This window comes from Oncorhynchus clarkii, chromosome 26, assembly GCF_045791955.1.
Source record: "Oncorhynchus clarkii lewisi isolate Uvic-CL-2024 chromosome 26, UVic_Ocla_1.0, whole genome shotgun sequence".
In the NCBI taxonomy this organism is placed as follows: domain Eukaryota; kingdom Metazoa; phylum Chordata; class Actinopteri; order Salmoniformes; family Salmonidae; genus Oncorhynchus; species Oncorhynchus clarkii.
In genome coordinates, this window is record NC_092172.1 from 50451360 (window position 1) to 50471955 (window position 20596).

Genomic DNA, 20596 nt, shown 5'->3' on the forward strand with positions numbered 1-20596 from the left:
TGTCAACCTCTGTTTGTCTTTCACCTCTAGTACTACTACTACTATACAACACTCAGATCCCTTCTGGATTCCTCCTGCTCTTCAGATAGTTTCCTCTCCTCTGTCAACCTCTGTTTGTCTTTCACCTCTAGTACTACTACTACTATACAACACTCAGATCCCTTCTGGATTCCTCCTGCTCTTCAGATGGTTTCCTCTCCTCTGTCAACCTCTGTTTGTCTTTCACCTCTAGTACTACTACTACTATACAACACTCAGATCCCTTCTGGATTCCTCCTGCTCTTCAGATGGTTTCCTCTCCTCTGTCAACCTCTGTTTGTCTTTCACCTCCGTCTGTCCTTCCATCTGTAGTGGTGGAGGTTGGTGGTGACAGGTGACGGCTGATGAAACCCAGCTCTAACTCCTGGTGTTGATGGGTCATTGTTGTGGTCCTGCTGCTGCTGTTGAGTTGGGTCAGGGGAGGGAGGGGAGGAGGGAGGGAGGGAGGGAGGGTGGGGGAGGGAGGGAGGGAGTGTGGGGGAGGAGGAGGACGGGGGGGGGGGGGGGGGGGGGGGGGGGCTGATGAAACCCAGCTCTAACTCCTGGTGTTGATGTGTCATTGTTGTGGTCCTGCTGCTGCTGTTGAGTTGGGCCAGGGGAGGGAGGGGAGGAGGAGGGACTGAGGGGGAGGGACGGAGGGAGGGAGGGTGAGAAGAGGGGAGGGAGGGGGGGTAAAGAGAGGAATGTGGTGGTTGGTTTTCTTTCTCTCTTTAAATGAACACACCTAGTCTATTCAGGCCTCCAGTCTTCCCAGGTCATATAATATGACACCTTCCTCCCCAGAGAGAATAGGCTGTGCCTCAAATGCCACCCTGTTCAGTGCCCTGGTTAACAGTAGTGCATTGGGAAAGTATTCAGACCCCTTGACCTCTTCCACATTGTGTTAGGGTACAGCCTTATTCTAAAATTGATTAAATAGTTTTTCCCCGTCATCTGTTTATACACAATACTCCATAATGACAAATCAAAACAGGTTTTTAGAAATGACAACACACCAGGAGTTCTGTATTGGTGTGGTGTTCCATTCTGACAACACACCAGGAGTTCTGTATTGGTGTTCCATTCTGACAACACACCAGGAGTTCTGTATTGGTGTTCCATTCTGACAACACACCAGGAGTTCTGTATTGGTGTTCCATTCTGACAACACACCAGGAGTTCTGTATTGGTGTTCCATTCTGACAACACACCAGGAGTTCTGTATTGGTGTTCCATTCTGACAACACACCAGGAGTTCTGTATTGGTGTTCCATTCTGATAACACACCAGGAGTTCTGTATTGGTGTTCCATTCTGACAACACACCAGGAGTTCTGTATTGGTGTTCCATTCTGACAACACACCAGGAGTTCTGTATTGGTGTTGTGTTCCATTCTGACAACACACCAGGAGTTCTGTATTGGTGTTCCATTCTGACAACACACCAGGAGTTCTGTATTGGTGTTGTGTTCCATTCTGACAACACACCAGGAGTTCTGTATTGGTGTTCCATTCTGACAACACACCACGAGTTCTGTATTGGTGTTGTGTTCCATTCTGACAACACACCAGGAGTTCTGTATTGGTGTGGTGTTCCATTCTGACAACACACCAGGAGTTCTGTATTGGTGTTGTGTTCCATTCTGACAACACACCAGGAGTTCTGTATTGGTGTTCCATTCTGACAACACACCAGGAGTTCTGTATTGGTGTTCCATTCTGACAACACACCAGGAGTTCTGTATTGGTGTTGTATTCCATTCTGACAACACACCAGGAGTTCTGTATTGGTGTTGTGTTCCATTCTGACAACACACCAGGAGTTCTGTATTGGTGTTCCATTCTGACAACACACCAGGAGTTCTGTATTGGTGTTGTGTTCCATTCTGACAACACACCAGGAGTTCTGTATTGGTGTGGTGTTCCATTCTGACAACACACCAGGAGTTCTGTATTGGTGTTGTGTTCCATTCTGACAACACACCAGGAGTTCTGTATTGGTGTTCCATTCTGACAACACACCAGGAGTTCTGTATTGGTGTTCTATTCTGACAACACACCAGGAGTTCTGTATTGGTGTGGTGTTCCATTCTGACAACACACCAGGAGTTCTGTATTGGTGTTCCATTCTGACAACACACCAGGAGTTCTGTATTGGTGTTCCATTCTGACAACACACCAGGAGTTCTGTATTGGTGTTGTGTTCCATTCTGATAACACACCAGGAGTTCTGTATTGGTGTGGTGTTCCATTCTGACAACACACCAGGAGTTCTGTATTGGTGTTCCATTCTGACAACACACCAGGAGTTCTGTATTGGTGTGGTGTTCCATTCTGACAACACACCAGGAGTTCTGTATTGGTGTTGTGTTCCATTCTGACAACACACCAGGAGTTCTGTTTTGGTGTTCCATTCTGACAACACACCAGGAGTTCTGTATTGGTGTTGTGTTCCATTCTGACAACACACCAGGAGTTCTGTATTGGTGTTCCATTCTGACAACACACCAGGAGTTCTGTATTGGTGTTCCATTCTGACAACACACCAGGACTTCTGTATTGGTGTGGTGTTCCATTCTGACAACACACCAGGAGTTCTGTATTGGTGTGGTTTTGTGTTAGATCCTCTCAGGGTCAAGGAGGAGAATATAAATGTCTTCCAGATCAGATACTGGGTTTGTGTCATCACCTTGAAGTGTTGCAACAAGGGGAGTTGTGGCTGAAGTGGAGGGTTATGGGTAACATGTGAACCCTTCTACTTAACGGAGGGCAGAGAGTAGGATGATGGGTAACATGTGAACCGTTCTACTTAACGGAGGGCAGAGAGGAGGATGATGGGTAACGTGAACCCTTCTACTTAACGGAGGGCAGAGAGGAGGATGATGGGTAACATGTGAACCGTTCTACTTAACGGAGGGCAGAGAGGAGGATGATGGGTAACATGAACCCTTCTACTTAACGGAGGGCAGAGAGGAGGATGATGGGTAACGTGTGAACCCTTCTACTTAACGGAGGGCAGAGAGGAGGATGATGGGTAACGTGTGAACCCTTCTACTTAACGGAGGGCAGAGAGGAGGATGGGGGATTGGTTGGTAAACATCAGCTGGAGTGATGAAGGACGTTTCATTTTGGGAGGTCTGGCTTGTTATATAACCAAAAACATGAAGCACTAACAATAACTACACAGTCTTGGTGACTACAGTCTTCCTCCTCTTGGTTAGACTGGTTCGGTGACTACAGTCCTCCTCCTCTTGGTGACTACGGTCTTCCTCCTCTTGGTGACTAGAGTCCTCCTCCTCTTGGTGACTACAGTCTCCCTCCTCTTGGTGACTACAGTCTTCCTCCTCTTGGTGACTACAGTCTTCCTCCTCTTGGTGACTACAGTCTTCCTCCTCTTGGTGACTACAGTCTTCCTCCTCTTGGTGACTACAGTCTTCCTCCTCTTGGTGACTACAGTCTTCCTCCTCTTGGTGACTACAGTCCTCCTCCTCTTGGTGACTACAGTCCTCCTCCTCTTGGTGACTACAGTCTTCCTCCTCTTGGTGACTACAGTCCTCCTCCTCTTGGTGACTACAGTCTCCCTCCTCTTGGTGACTACAGTATTCCTCCTCTTGGTGACTACAGTCCTCCTCCTCTTGGTGACTACAGTATTCCTCCTCTTGGTGACTACAGTCCTCCTCCTCTTGGTGACTACAGTCCTCCTCCTCTTGGTGACTACAGTCTTCCTCCTCTTGGTGACTACAGTCTTCCTCCTCTTGGTGACTACAGTCCTCCTCCTCTTGGTGACTACAGTCTTCCTCCTCTTGGTGACTACAGTCTTCCTCCTCTTGGTGACTACAGTCTTCCTCCTCTTGGTGACTACAGTCTTCCTCCTCTTGGTGACTATAGTCTCCCTCCTCTTGGTGACTACAGTCTTCCTCCTCTTGGTGACTACAGTATTCCCCCTCTCGGTGACTACAGTCCTCCTCCCCTTGGTTAGACTGGCTCGGTGACTACAGTCTCCCTCCTCTTGGTTAGACTGGTTCGGTGACTACAGTCTTCCTCCTCTTGGTGACTACAGTCCTCCTCCTCTTGGTTAGACTGGTTCGGTGACTACAGTCTTCCTAGAGAGAGGTTACCCAAACAGGACACGTTGCAGAGCTAGTATCACAGGCATGACCGGACAAGACCAGGCCGTACAGAATGAGAGACCAGAGAGCGGCGTAATGAGAGGGAATGGCTCACCACCTGGATGAGTAGTAAGACATGGGAGGAAACACCTTGTTTAGGTGACTCAGAGCAATAGAGACAGGGAGAGCACCTCTATTAGTAACTCAGGAGGAAACACCTCGTTTAGGTGACTCAAAGCAATAGAGACAGGGAGAGCACCTCTATTAGTAACTCAGGAGGAATAACTTCTAACAAGGAAAAGAGAGAGTGATCAAATGAGAGAGAGAGAGAGAGAGATGGATAGAGGAGCTCAGTCCTCTCCTGTTCTGTCTCTTACTCAGGGGGAGGAAGAGAGGATGGGAGGAGGGGGAGTGAAGGAAGAATGAAGGGAAGGAGGGAGGAGAGGGAGGGAGGGACGGATGGAGGGAAGAGGAGGGGGAGGGAAGACAGACAGAGCAGGGGTCTGTGTTTCTCAGCGCTATCAGAGAGCATCACAGAATCCCTCTTTTAGAGTGGAGAGGATTTGGGGGAATCTGAAATGGGAAAGGGGGATGAGAGGGAGGGACGGATGGAGGGAAGAGGAGGGGGAGGGAAGACAGACAGAGCAGGGGTCTGTGTTTCTCAGCGCTATCAGAGAGCATCACAGAATCCCTCTTTTAGAGTGGAGAGGATTGGGGCCTCTGAAATGGGAAAGGGGGATGAGAGGGAGGGAGGGACGGATGGAGGGAAGAGGAGGGGGAGGGAATACAGACAGAGCAGGGGTCTGTGTTTCTCAGCGCTATCAGAGAGCATCACAGAATCCCTCTTTTAGAGTGGAGAGGATTTGGGGGGCTCTGAAATGGGAAAGGGGGATGAGAGGGAGGGACGGATGGAGGGAAGAGGAGGGGGAGGGAAGACAGACAGAGCAGGGGTCTGTGTTTCTCAGTGCTATCAGAGAGCATCACAGAATCCCTCTTTTAGAGTGGAGAGGATTGGGGGGCTCTGAAATGGGAAAGGGGGATGAGAGGGAGGGAGGGACGGAGGGACGGATGGAGGGAAGAGGAGGGGGAGGGAATACAGACAGAGCAGGGGTCTGTGTTTCTCAGCGCTATCAGAGAGCATCACAGAATCCCTCTTTTAGAGTGGAGAGGATTGGGGGGCTCTGAAATGGGAAAGGGGGATGAGAGGGAGGGATGGATGGAGGGAAGAGGAGGGGGAGGAAAGGGGGATGAGAGGGAGGGATTGGATGATTTCTTTTCCGGTGTGCGGCTGAAAGACGACCTCTGAGCGGAAATCACCGTACGTTTTATCAGTAAAATGATTTACTTCAATGTCTTCCCCCCCCATCTCTCTCTCTGTCACTCATCAAACTCTACTTGTTGATGTTTTATCAAAGGAATGATTGATTTCCTCCCTCTCCTTCTCCATCTCTCCATCTCTCCTGTAGTTCCTGTACTGCGGCCTGATATTCCGTCACCAGGGCTGGCCTCTGTGTCTCTGTCTCTCCATCTCTCCTGTAGTTCCTGTACTGTGGCCTGATATTCTGTCACCAGGGCTGGCCTCTGTGTCTCTGTCTCTCCATCTCTCCTGTAGTTCCCGTACTGTGGCCTGATATTCTGTCACCAGGGCTGGCCTCTGTGTCTCTGTCTCTCCATCTCCCCTGTAGTTCCTGTACTGCGGCCTGATATTCCGTCACCAGGGCTGGCCTCTGTGTCTCTGTCTCTCCATCTCTCCTGTAGTTGATTGATTTACTCAGTCTCCCATTCCTTCTCCATCTCCCCTGTAGTTCCTGTACTGCGGCCTGATATTCTGTCACCAGGGCTGGCCTCTGTGTCTCTGTCTCTCCATCTCTCCTGTAGTTGATTTATTTACTCAGTCTCCCTCTCCTTCTCCATCTCTCCTGTAGTTGATTTATTTACTCAGTCTCCTTCTCCATCTCTCCTGTAGTTGATTTATTTACTCAGTCTCCTTCTCCATCTCTCCTGTAGTTCCTGTACTGCGGCCTGATATTCCGTCACCAGGGCTGGCCTCTGTGTCTCTGTCTCTCCATCTCCCCTGTAGTTGATTTATTTACTCAGTCTCCTTCTCCATCTCCCCTGTAGTTCCCGTACTGCGGCCTGTTATTCCGGCACCAGGGCTGGCCTCTGTGTCTCCACGACAAGGTGATCATCCAGCTCTCTCCTCTGGACCCACGTGTCCTCCGCCCCGGGGACTTCTACCTACAGGTATCAAACATACCTGTTTTCATGGTCTGACTTTATTCTACCTACAGTTATTCTATCAAAAATACCTGTTTTCATTATTGAACAGAGAGAGGAAGACAGTGGGGATCTGTTCTGACTTTATTGAACATATATAGAAATCAAATCAAATCAAATTTTATTTGTCACATACACATGGTTAGCAGATGTTAATGCGAGTGTAGCGAAATGCTTGTGCTTCTAGTTCCGACAATGCAGTAATAACAAGTAATCTAACTAACAATTCCAAAACTACTGTCTTGTACACAGTGTAAGGGGATAAAGAATATGTACATAAGGATATATGAATGAGAGATGGTACAGAGCAGCATAGGCAAGATACAGTAGATGGTATCGGGTACAGTATGTACAAATGAGATGAGTATGTAAACAAAGTGGCATAGTATAGTATAAAGTGGCTAGTGATACATGTATTACATAAGGATACCGTCGATGATATAGAGTACAGTATATACGTATGCGTATGAGATGAATAATGTAGGGTAAGTAACATTTATATAAGGTAGCATTGTTTAAAGTGGCTAGTGATATATTTACATCATTTCCCATCAATTCCCATTTATTAAAGTGGCTGGAGTTGAGTCAGTGTCAGTGTGTTGGCAGCAGCCACTCAGTGTTAGTGGTGGCTGTTTAACAGTCTGATGGCCTTGAGATAGAAGCTGTTTTTCAGTCTCTCGGTCCCAGCTTTGATGCACCTGTACTGACCTCGCCTTCTGGATGATAGCGGGGTGAACAGGCAGTGGCTCGGGTGGTTGATGTCCTTGATGATCTTTATGGCCTTCCTGTGACATCGGGTGGTGTAGGTGTCCTGGAGGGCAGGTAGTTTGCCCCCGGTGATGCGTTGTGCAGACCTCACTACCCTCTGGAGAGCCTTACGGTTGAGGGCGGTGCAGTTGCCATACCAGGCGGTGATACAGCCCGCCAGGATGCTCTCGATTGTGCATCTGTAGAAGTTTGTGAGTGCTTTTGGTGACAAGCCGAATTTCTTCAGCCTCCTGAGGTTGAAGAGGCGCTGCTGCGCCTTCTTCACGATGCTGTCTGTGTGAGTGGACCAATTCAGTTTGTCTGTGATGTGTATGCCGAGGAACTTAAAACTTGCTACCCTCTCCACTACTGTTCCATCGATGTGGATAGGGGGGTGTTCCCTCTGCTGTTTCCTGAAGTCCACAAGGGGGGAAGAGGGGGAGGGGAAGACAGTGGGGATCTGTTCTGACTTTATTGAACAGAGAGAGGAAGACAGTGGGGATCTGTTCTGACTTTATTGAACAGATAGAGGGAGGAAGACAGTGAGGATCTGTTCTGACTTTATTGAACAGATAGAGAGAGAGGAAGACAGTGGGGATCTGTTCTGACTTTATTGAACATATATAGAGGGGAAGACAGTGGGGATCTGTTCTGACTTTATTGAACAGAGAGAGGAAGACAGTGGGGATCTGTTCTGACTTTATTGAACAGAGAGAGGAAGACAGTGGGGATCTGTTCTGACTTTATTGAACAGAGAGAGGAAGACAGTGGGGATCTGTTCTGACTTTATTGAACAGAGAGAGGAAGACAGTGGAGATCTGTTCTGACTTTATTGAACAGAGAGAGAGAGGAAGACAGTGGGGATCTGTTCTGACTTTATTGAACAGATAGAGGATGACAGTGGGGATCTGTTCTGACTTTATTGAACAGAGAGAGGATGACAGTGGGGATCTGTTCTGACTTTATTGAACAGATAGAGGGAGGAAGACAGTGGGGATCTGTTCTGACTTTATTGAACAGAGAGAGAGAGGAAGACAGTGGGGATCTGTTTTGACTTTATTGAACAGAGAGAGGAAGACAGTGGGGATCTGTTCTGACTTTAATGAACAGAGAGATGATGACAGTGGGGATCTGTTCTGACTTTATTGAACAGAGAGAGGAAGACAGTGGGGATCTGTTCTGACTTTATTGAACAGATAGAGGAAGACAGTGGGGATCTGTTCTGACTTTATTGAACAGAGAGAGGAAGACAGTGGAGATCTGTTCTGACTTTATTGAACAGAGAGAGGAAGACAGTGGGGATCTGTTCTGACTTTATTGAACAGAGAGAGAGAGGAATACAGTGGGGATCTGTTCTGACTTTATTGAACAGATAGAGGATGACAGTGGGGATCTGTTCTGACTTTATTGAACAGATAGAGAGAGGAAGACAGTGGAGATCTGTTCTGACTTTATTGAACAGATAGAGGATGACAGTGGGGATCTGTTCTGACTTTATTGAACAGAGAGAGGATGACAGTGGGGATCTGTTCTGACTTTATTGAACAGATAGAGGGAGGAAGACAGTGGGGATCTGTTCTGACTTTATTGAACAGAGAGAGAGAGGAAGACAGTGGGGATCTGTTCTGACTTTATTGAACAGAGAGAGGAAGACAGTGGGGATCTGTTCTGACTTTATTGAACAGATCCAGAGAGGAAGACAGTGGGGATCTGTTCTGACTTTATTGAACAGATAGAGGAAGACAGTGGGGATCTGTTCTGACTTTATTGAACAGATCCAGAGAGGAAGACAGGGGGGATCTGTTCTGACTTTATTGAACGGATAGAGGAAGACAGTGGGGATCTGTTCTGACTTTATTGAACAGATCCAGAGAGGAAGACAGTGGGGATCTGTTCTGACTTTATTGAACAGATCCAGAGAGGAAGACAGTGGGGATCTGTTCTGACTTTATTGAACAGAGAGAGGATTTCTTAAAGGACAGAGGAACAGATTAAAACCTACTGACACTGTAGATATGTGGCTTAGACCCCTAGACTACCCTATACCCCTAGACCACCCTATACCCCTATACCACCATATACCACCCTATACCCCTATACCCCTAGACCACCCTATACCCCTAGACCACCCTATACCCCTAGACTACCCTATACCCCTAGACCACCCTATACCCCTAGACCACCCTATACCCCTAGACCCCTAGACCACCCTATACCCCTAGACCACCCTATACCCCTAGACCACCCTATACCCCTAGACCACCCTATACCCCTATACCACCCTATACCACCCTATACCCCTAGACTACCCTAGACCCCTAGACCACCCTATACCCCTAGACCACCCTATACCACCCTATACCCCTAGACCACCCTATACACCTATACCACACTATACCCCTAGACCACCCTATACCCCTATACCCCTAGACCACCCTATACCCCTAGACCACCCTATACCCCTAGACCACCCTATACCACCCTATACCCCTAGACCACCCTAGACCACCCTATACCCCTAGACCACCCTATACCACCTTATACCCCTATACCACCCTATATCCCTAGACCCCTAGACCACCCTATACCCCTAGACCACCCTATACCCCTATACCACCATATACCACCCTATACCCCTATACCCCTAGACCACCCTATACCCCTAGACCACCCTATACCCCTAGACCACCCTATACCCCTAGACCACCCTATACCCCTAGACCACCCTATACCCCTAGACCACCCTATACCCCTAGACCACCCTATACCCCTAGACCACCCTATACCCCTAAACCACCCTATACCCCTAGACCACCCTATACCCCTAGACCACCCTATACCACCCTATACCCCTAGACTACCCTAGACCCCTAGACCACCCTATACCCCTAGACCACCCTATACCCCTAGACCACCCTATACCACCCTATACCCCTAGACCACCCTATACCCCTAGACCACCCTATACCCCTAGACCACCCTATACCCCTAGACCACCCTATACCCCTAGACCACCCTATACCCCTAGACCACCCTATACCCCTAGACCACCCTATACCCCTAGACCACCCTATACCCCTAAACCACCCTATACCCCTAGACCACCCTATACCCCTAGACCACCCTATACCACCCTATACCCCTAGACCACCCTAGACCACCCTATACCCCTAGACCACCCTATACCACCTTACACCCCTATACCACCCTATATCCCTAGACCCCTAGACCACCCTATACCCCTAGACCACCCTAGACCCCTAGACCACCCTATACCCCTAGACCACCCTATACCCCTAGACCACCCTATACCACCCTATACCCCTAGACCACCCTATACCCCTAGACCACCCTATACCACCCTATACCCCTAGACCACCCTATACCCCTAGACCACCCTAGACCACCCTAGACCATCCTAGACCACCCTAGACCCCTAGACCACCCTATACCCCTAGACCACCCTATACCCCTAGACCACCCTATACCACCCTATACCCCTAGACCACCCTATACCCCTAGACCACCCTAGACCACCCTAGACCCCTAGACCACCCTATACCACTTTATACCCCTATACCACCCTATACCCCTAGACCACCCTAGACCCCTAGACCACCTTATACCCCTAGACCACCCTAGACCCCTAGATAACCCTATACCCCTAGACCACCCTATACCCCTAGACCACCCTATATCACCCTATACCCCTAGACCACCCTATACCCCTAGGCCACCCTAGACCACTGACCACCCTAGACCCCTGACCACCCTAGGCCTCTGATCACCCTAGACCACCCTATACCCCTAAACCACCCTAGACCACCCTATACCCCTAGACCACCCTTGACCACCCTATACCCCTAGAACACCCTAGACCCCTAGACCACCCTAGACCCCTAGACCACCCTAGGCCACCCTAGACCCCTGACCACCATAGACCCCTGACCACCCTAGACCCCTAGACCACCCTAGGCCACCCTAGACCCCTGACCACCATAGACCCCTGACCACCCTAGACCAACCTAGACCCCTAGACCAACCTAGACCCCTAGACCACCCTAGGCCACCCTAGACCCCTGACCACACTAGACCCCTAGACCACACTAGACCCCTGACCACACTAGACCCCTAGACCACCCTAGACCCCTAGACCACCCTAGACCCCTAGACCACCTAAGACCACCCTAGACCCCTGACCACACTAGACCCCTGACCTTCCTAGACCCCGGACCTTCCTAGACCCCTGACCTTCCTAGACCACTGACCACCCTAGACCCCTGACCACCCTAGGCCACCCTAGACCACCAGTTATTGTATTGAATGTCAAGTAGCTAATGCACAGCCAGTCTTGTCTGAGCTGTTAATTCCCTCCTCCTGATTATAACCACAGCCAGTCTTGTCTGAGCTGTTAATTCCCTCCTGATTATAACCACAGCCAGTCTTGTCTGAGCTGTTCATTCCCTCCTCCTGATTATAACCACAGCCAGTCTTGTCTGAGCTGTTAATTCCCTCCTGATTATAACCACAGCCAGTCTTGTCTGAGCTGTTCATTCCCTCCTCCTGATTATAACCACAGCCAGTCTTGTCTGAGCTGTTCATTCCCTCCTCCTGATTATAACCACAGCCAGTCTTGTCTGAGCTGTTCATTCCCTCCTCCTGATTATAACCACAGCCAGTCTTGTCTGAGCTGTTAATTCCCTCCTGATTATAACGACAGCCAGTCTTGTCTGAGCTGTTCATTCCCTCCTCCTGATTAGAACCACAGCCAGTCTTGTCTGAGCTGTTCATTCCCTCCTGATTAAAACCACAGCCAGTCTTGTCTGAGCTGTTCATTCCCTCCTCCTGATTATAACCACAGCCAGTCTTGTCTGAGCTGTTCATTCCCTCCTGATTATAACCACAGCCAGTCTTGTCTGAGCTGTTCATTCCCCCCTCCTGATTATAACCACAGCCAGTATTGTCTGAGCTGTTCATTCCCTCCTGATTATAACCACAGCCAGTCTTGTCTGAGCTGTTCATTCCCTCCTCCTGATTATAACCACAGCCAGTCTTGTCTGAGCTGTTCATTCCCTCCTCCTGATTATAACCACAGTCAGTCTTGTCTGAGCTGTTCATTCCCTCCTCCTGATTATAACCACAGCCAGTCTTGTCTGAGCTGTTCATTCCCTCCTCCTGATTATAACCACAGCCAGTCTTGTCTGAGCTGTTCATTCCCTCCTGATTATAACCACAGCCAGTCTTGTCTGAGCTGTTCATTCCCTCCTGATTATAACCACAGCCAGTCTTGTCTGAGCTGTTCATTCCCTCCTGATTATAACCACAGTCAGTCTTGTCTGAGCTGTTCATTCCCTCCTCCTGATTATAACCACAGCCAGTCTTGTCTGAGCTGTTCATTCCCTCCTCCTGATTATAACCACAGCCAGTCTTGTCTGAGCTGTTCATTCCCTCCTCCTGATTATAACCACAGCCAGTCTTGTCTGAGCTGTTCATTCCCTCCTGATTATAACCACAGTCAGTCTTGTCTGAGCTGTTCATTCCCTCCTCCTGATTATAACCACAGCCAGTCTTGTCTGAGCTGTTCATTCCCTCCTCCTGATTATAACCACAGCCAGTCTTGTCTGAGCTGTTCGTTCCCTCCTGATTATAACCACAGCCAGTCTTGTCTGAGCTGTTCATTCCCTCCTGATTATAACCACAGTCAGTCTTGTCTGAGCTGTTCGTTCCCTCCTGATTATAACCACAGCCAGTCTTGTCTGAGCTGTTCATTCCCTCCTGATTATAACCACAGCCAGTCTTGTCTGAGCTGTTCATTCCCTCCTGATTATAACCACAGACAGTCTTGTCTGAGCTGTTCATTCCCTCCTCCTGATTATAACCACAGCCAGTCTTGTCTGAGCTGTTCATTCCCTCCTGATTATAACCACAGCCAGTCTTGTCTGAGCTGTTCATTCCCTCCTGATTATAACCACAGCCAGTCTTGTCTTAGCTGTTCATTCCCTCCTGATTATAACCACAGCCAGTCTTGTCTGAGCTGTTCATTCCCTCCTCCTGATTATAACCACAGCCAGTCTTGTCTGAGCTGTTCATTCCCTCCTCCTGATTATAACCACAGCCAGTCTTGTCTGAGCTGTTCATTCCCTCCTCCTGATTATAACCACAGCCAGTCTTGTCTGAGCTGTTCATTCCCTCCTCCTGATTATAACCACAGCCAGTCTTGTCTGAGCTGTTCATTCCCTCCTCCTGATTATAACCACAGCCAGTCTTGTCTGAGCTGTTCATTCCCTCCTGATTATAACCACAGTCAGTCTTGTCTGAGCTGTTCATTCCCTCCTCCTGATTATAACCACAGCCAGTCTTGTCTGAGCTGTTCATTCCCTCCTGATTATAACCACAGCCAGTCTTGTCTGAGCTGTTCATTCCCTCCTGATTATAACCACAGCCAGTCTTGTCTGAGCTGTTCGTTCCCTCCTGATTATAACCACAGCCAGTCTTGTCTGAGCTGTTCATTCCCTCCTGATTATAACCACAGACAGTCTTGTCTGAGCTGTTCATTCCCTCCTCCTGATTATAACCACAGTCAGTCTTGTCTGAGCTGTTCATTCCCTCCTCCTGATTATAACCACAGCCAGTCTTGTCTGAGCTGTTCATTCCCTCCTGATTATAACCACAGTCAGTCTTGTCTGAGCTGTTCGTTCCCTCCTGATTATAACCACAGCCAGTCTTGTCTGAGCTGTTCATTCCCTCCTCCTGATTATAACCACAGCCAGTCTTGTCTGAGCTGTTCATTCCCTCCTGATTATAACCACAGCCAGTCTTGTCTGAGCTGTTCATTCCCTCCTCCTGATTAGAACCACAGCCAGTCTTGTCTGAGCTGTTCATTCCCTCCTGATTATAACCACAGCCAGTCTTGTCTGAGCTGTTCATTCCCTCCTCCTGATTATAACCACAGCCAGTCTTGTCTGAGCTGTTCATTCCCTCCTCCTGATTAGAACCACAGCCAGTCTTGTCTGAGCTGTTCATTCCCTCCTGATTAGAACCACAGCCAGTCTTGTCTGAGCTGTTCATTCCCTCCTCCTGATTAGAACCACAGCCAGTCTTGTCTGAGCTGTTCATTCCCTCCTCCTGATTATAACCACAGCCAGTCTTGTCTGAGCTGTTCATTCCCTCCTCCTGATTATAACCACAGACAGTCTTGTCTGAGCTGTTCATTCCCTCCTGATTAAAACCACAGCCAGTCTTGTCTGAGCTGTTCATTCCCTCCTGATTATAACCACAGCCAGTCTTGTCTGAGCTGTTAAATCCTCAGTCGTTTTTAAATGTGTGTGTTGTTGTATTCAAATGGCAGAGGCACCTTTTATAATGTATGTAGAATAAGTCTACTAAAACCCTTGTATGAATGTTTTCTTTCAGGTGGCATCGCCCTCTGTCTCCCCCAGCTCCTCCTCCACCAACACCCCCAGGTGAGACATCCCCTCTCATTCTTTGGCTCTCCGTCTCTCTTTCTACACTGAACTTATCAAGGCACAAGGCGAGACCCAGATGGAGACACAGGAGGCAGATGGTTGAAGTCTTGCAATGTTTATTTAATCCAGAAAGGGGGGTTAGGCAAGAGAATGGTCGTGGACAGGCAAAATGTCAAAACTAGTTCAGAGTCCTATAGGTACCGAAGGGCAGGCAGAATCAAGGTCAGGGCAGGCAGATTCAAGGTCAGGGCAGGCAGGTCAGGGCAGGCAGATTCAAGGTCAGGGCAGGCAGATTCAAGGTCAGGGCAGGCAGATTCAAGGTCAGGGCAGGCAGGTCAGGGCAGGCAGATTCTAGGTCAGGGCAGGCAGACTCAAGGTCAGGGCAGGCAGACTCAAGGTCAGGGCAGGCAGATTCAAGGTCAGGGCAGGCAGACTCAAGGTCAGGGCAGGCAGACTCAAGGTCAGGGCAGGCAGACTCAAGGTCAGGGCAGGCAGATTCAAGGTCAGGGCAGGCAGACTCAAGGTCAGGGCAGGCAGATTCAAGGTCAGGGCAGGCAGATTCAAGGTCAGGGCAGTGGTCAAAACCGGGAAGACTAGCAAAAGGATTACGGGGAAAAACACACTGGTTGACTTGACTAAACGTACAAGACGAACTGGTACAGAGAGACAGGAAACACAGGGATAAATACACTGGCACAGAGAGACAGGAAACACAGGGATAAATACACTGGCACAGAGAGACAGGAAACACAGGGATAAATACACTGGCACAGAGAGACAGGAAACACAGGGATAAATACACTGGTACAGAGAGACAGGAAACACAGGGATAAATACACTGGCACAGAGAGACAGGAAACACAGGGATAAATACACTGGCACAGAGAGACAGGAAACACAGGGATAAATACACTGGGACAGAGAGACAGGAAACACAGGGATAAATACACTGGTACAGAGAGACAGGAAACACAGGGATAAATACACTGGCACAGAGAGACAGGAAACACAGGGATTAATACACTGGGGAAAATAAGCGACACCTGGAGGGCGTGGAGACAATCACAGGGACGGGTGAAACAGATCAGGGCGTGACAGAACTAAAATATAAACGTGACATATAAAGTGTTTGTCCCATGTCATGAGCTGAAATAAAAGATCCCAGAAATGTTCTATACGCACAAAAAGCTTAATTCTCTTAAATTTTGTGCACAATTTTGTTTACATCCCTGTTAGTGAGCATTTCTCCTTTGCCAAGATAATCCATCCACCTGGCAGGTGTGGTATATCAAGAAGCTGATTAAACAGCATGATCATTACACAGGTGCACCTTGTGCTGGGGACAATAAAAGGCCAGTCTAAAAATGTGAAGTTTTGTCACACAATGCCACAGATGTCTCAAGTTTTGAGGGAGCGTACAATTGGCATGTTGACTGCAGGAATGTCCACCAGGGCTGTTGCCAGAGAATTGAATGTTAATTTCTCTACCATAAGCCACCTCCAATTTTGTACTACCTCCAACCGGCCTCATAACCGCGGATCACGTGTATGGCGTTGAGCGGTTTGCTGATGTCAACGATGTGAACAGAGGGCCCCATGTATTAGCTAGCTCCGTTTGTTCTGACTCAATACATGTATTAGCTAGCTAGCCAGCTAAATAGCGATCAGCATTAGCTGCTAACAAGATTTTATTTGAGCAACTTGCTAAGAAAATACAAACTAGCTGTTAGTAAGATACACAGACAATAAGAAACACAAACTAAATGGTGTAATTATAGAACGCTTGTGGATTGACATTCAGAAGCACCAATGTTGTCATCAACATATTGTTGCATCTGCTGTATTGACCAATGGCGCTCCTTGTGTGACAAGGGGGCGGGGCTTGGCGAGAGAGTCAACTCAAGTAGCGCGTAAACCATACAAACGAAATGACGTATCACCTTTTACAAACCAAACATACCGTTATAGAAGGTAAAGTAAAAACCCAAACCGGTCCTTGTATCAATACCGGTATATTGTAAAATACGGAACACCGCTCAGCCCTGGTAAGGTAACCAGGTAACCAGGTAACCAGGTAACCTCTTTCTCTCACTATCCAAACCGGACGTGGTAACCGTGTTGCAAAATAAATATACACATACATGTTATTCAATCATTGCACCCACGTCGCTCGCCACACCAATGAGCGTCTGAGTAGCCAGGCAGCTAAAATAGAAGTTTCTTCTATTTGTGACGCCGAACGCAATGCAAGTCCCGCCTCTCCCATCTCCTCATTGGCTTTTAGAAGCATACACTGAACCCACGTGCCATCTCCTCATTGGTTATACCCACGTGGGTGATTGAAAGATGAACGGAGGTCGGTTGTGGTAATGCACCTTATTATGAAAGTTAGTTGCCAATCGTCATATAAAGTCCAAAGAAGAAGAAGAAGCCTGGAAGAAGGAGACTAGAAACGATTCGGTTTTATGTGTGGATTAATTGTCGGAGTAGAGGACCTTGTGCATTTCAGGTAAAATAACAACTCAATGTTTATATCCTAGGACAAATTAGCTAGAAACTGCAAGCTAACTAGCTAAATAGGATAAGTTAGCTAGCGACTGCAAGCTAGCTAGCTAAATTGCCATTAATGTTTAATGCTTTTCGACCAGTCCCCAAATTAATAGAATTGGTTTAGTTTGTTTTGATATTTCAACCTGCGTGTCGTGATCGCGTTTGGTGTGGGGGGGACAACATCAATTTGCGCACGATGGCAGACGCACGCGCGTGTCCAGTTTGGGCATGGTGTCTCTCTCTCCAGCCCACCCTGTATCATCATGCGTTGTCTGGCCCTCAGTGGGCAGCAATGTAAGGTGCCCTCTCTCTCTCTCCCCCCCCCCCTCCAGCCCACCCTGTCTCATCCTGCGTTGTCTGGCCCTCAGTGGGCAGCAATGTAAGGTAACCAAGTAACCTCTCTCTCTCTCTCTCCCCCCCTCCAGCCCACCCTGTCTCATCCTGCGTTGTCTGGCCCTCAGTGGGCAGCAATGTAAGGTAACCGGGTAACCTCTCTCTCTCTCTCTCTCTCCCCCCCTCCAGCCCACCCTGTCTCATCCTGCGTTGTCTGGCCCTCAGTGGGCAGCAATGTAAGGTAACCAGGTAACCTCTCTCTCTCTCTCTCTCTCCCCCCCTCCAGCCCACCCTGTCTCATCCTGCGTTGTCTGGCCCTCGATGGGCAGCAATGTAAGGTAACCGGGTAACCTCTCTCTCTCTCTCTCTCTCCCCCCCTCCAGCCCACCCTGTCTCATCCTGCGCTGTCTGGCCCCCAGTGGGCAGCATGTAGAGGAGGTAAAGTTGCCAGAGCTAGCCTACACCTCCCTGTTCACCATGGCCTGGCTCCACTCAGGTAAACTGCTCTGATTGGTCACTGTAACTGCCCTCTGCTTCAGCTCCTCCAACGTGTGTGTGTGTGTGTGTGTGTGTGTGTGTGTGTGTGTGTGTGTGTGTGTGTGTGTGTGTGTGTGTGTGTGTGTGTGTGTGTGTGTGTGTGTGTGTGTGTGTGTGTGTGTGTGTGTGTGTGTGTGTGTGTGTGTGTGTGTGTGTGTGTGTGTGTGTGTGTGTGTGTGTGTGTGTGTGTGTGTGTGTGTGTGTGTGTGTGGTTATTCGGGCGGGGTTAATGCAGGGATCATCAACTAGTTTCAGCCGCGGGATGATTTTGTTCTGGAGCGGCTGGCCGGGGGGCTGGAACATAATTACTAGTAATTTGTTGACTGCAAATTGACCGCATGATTCTCAAACATATATACTTTTTGACTAAAACATTTTAATTTTCAAACATTGCTTACTTTTGTATAGGATCACATATACAATACATTCAGAAAGTATTCAGACCCCTTGACTTTTTACACATTTTGTTACTTTACAGCCTTATTCTAAAATGGGTTAAATAAAAAAAGAAATCCTCAGCAATCTACACACTATACCCCATAATGACATCACAATACCCCATAATGACATCACAATACCCCATAATGACATCACAATACCCCATAATAACATCACAATACCACATAATGAGGTCACAATACCTCATAATGACATCACAATACCCCATAATGACATCACAATACCCCATAATGACATCACAATACCCCTTAATGACATCACAATACCCCATAATGACATCACAATACCACATAATAACATCACAATACCACATAATGAGGTCACAATACCACATAATAACATCACAATACCACATAATGAGGTCACAATACCTCATAATGACATCACAATACCCCATAATGACATCACAATACCCCATAATGACACCACAATACCCCATAATGACAAAGCGAAAACAGATTTTAGACATTTTTGCAAATGTATTAAAGATAAAAAACAAAAATACCTTATTTACATAAGTATTCAGACCCTTTGCTATGAGACTCTAAATTGATCTCAGGTGCATCCTGTTTCCATTGATCATCCTTGAGATGTTTCTACAACTTGATTGGAGTCCACCTGTGGTAAATTCAATTGATTGGACATGATTTGGAAAGACACACACCTGTCTATATAACGTCCCACAGTTGACAGTGCATGTCAGAGCAAAAACCAAGCCGTGTGTCGTGTCTTTGGCATCATTAAACTGAAGACTTATTTTTATAAAAAATTATCTGTAATTATTATTACGTGACTAAACTAACTTAATCATGTAAATGTAATTAACTAGAAAGTCGGGGCACCAAGGAAAATATTCAGATTACAAATTTATAATTTTCCTAATATAACTTTCAGGTATTTTAATATCTGATCAATTAGTCTTCTAATTAATGAATTATTCTTTACCTCACATTAGTCTCATTCCAAACGTCGTAAATTGTTGGTTGTCTGCACGAACCCAGTCTTCCCTATGAGTCATCCATATATCAATTGTCTTAAATAAGTTATTTACTAACTAAATAATCACAGAGAAATGCACAAACAAACAGTAGATACAGTTACAAGGAAATGATAGGGGATGTGCCCTAGTGGGCTAAACCGGCATCGCGGCTTGGTAGACAAAAGGGAAGTGGGGGTCGACTGAGATAAAAAACACTACAAAGTTGATAATTTTAACAATTGAAATGCTAATCCTTTGCACATGAACGCTCACTCATTCTGGAATAATTGCGATCAATATATATATATATATATAAGTGTGTCGTCGTGATCTCTGTTGGAAAGTTTGTTTCTGTTGGAGAGTCTTTCTGCCGTGGTTAGAATGGATAGTTCAGAGTAACATTCAGCAATGTCGTGATAGAATAGATGCTGCATAGTAATTAGGATCAAAGACTTGTTCTTATTCTGCCGGGTTCGATAGTCTCAGAGTTTAACCACGTGGTTAAGAATTCAGCAATGGGCTCAAACCTCAAACCTAATTGAGGTAAGCTTGGTCTCTACTCAAAACCATAGCCCTTTCGTAATTGAGGTAAGCTTGGTCTCTACTCAAACCTTAGCCCTTTCGTAATTGAGGTAAGCTTGGTCTCTACTCAAACCATAGCCCTCTTGTAATTGAGGTAAGCTTGGTCTCTACTCAAAACCATAGCCCTTTCGTAATTGAGGTAAGCTTGGTCTCTACTCAAACCTTAGCCCTCTCGTAATTGAGGTACGCTTGGTCTCTACTCAAACCATAGCCCTCTCGTAATTGAGGTAAGCTTGGTCTCTACTCAAACCTTAGCCCTCTCGTAATTGAGGTAAGCTTGGTCTCTACTCAAACCTTAGCCCTCTCGTAATTGAGGTAAGCTTGGTCTCTACTCAAACCATAGCCCTCTTGTAATTGAGGTAAGCTTGGTCTCTACTCAAACCTTAGCCCTCTCGTAATTGAGGTAAGCTTGGTCTCTACTCAAACCTTAGCCCTCTCGTAATTGAGGTAAGCTTGGTCTCTACTCAAACCTTAGACCTCTCGTAATTGAGGTAAGCTTGGTCTCTACTCAAACCTTAGCCCTCTCGTAATTGAGGTAAG

At 47.5% G+C, this 20596-nt stretch overlaps 1 protein-coding gene across 1 annotated transcript in view; it reads left to right on the forward strand.

The window, feature by feature from the left end:
* Positions 1–20596, forward strand: part of LOC139384646 (pleckstrin homology domain-containing family G member 4B-like) — a 147770-nt gene that overhangs the window by 32277 nt on the left and 94897 nt on the right. The window contains exons 3-5 of the mRNA XM_071129460.1: positions 6248–6370; positions 14564–14613; positions 17883–17995. Of these exons, the coding sequence (XP_070985561.1) occupies positions 6248–6370; positions 14564–14613; positions 17883–17995 (286 nt within the window). The remainder of the gene's footprint in view (positions 1–6247; positions 6371–14563; positions 14614–17882; positions 17996–20596) is intronic.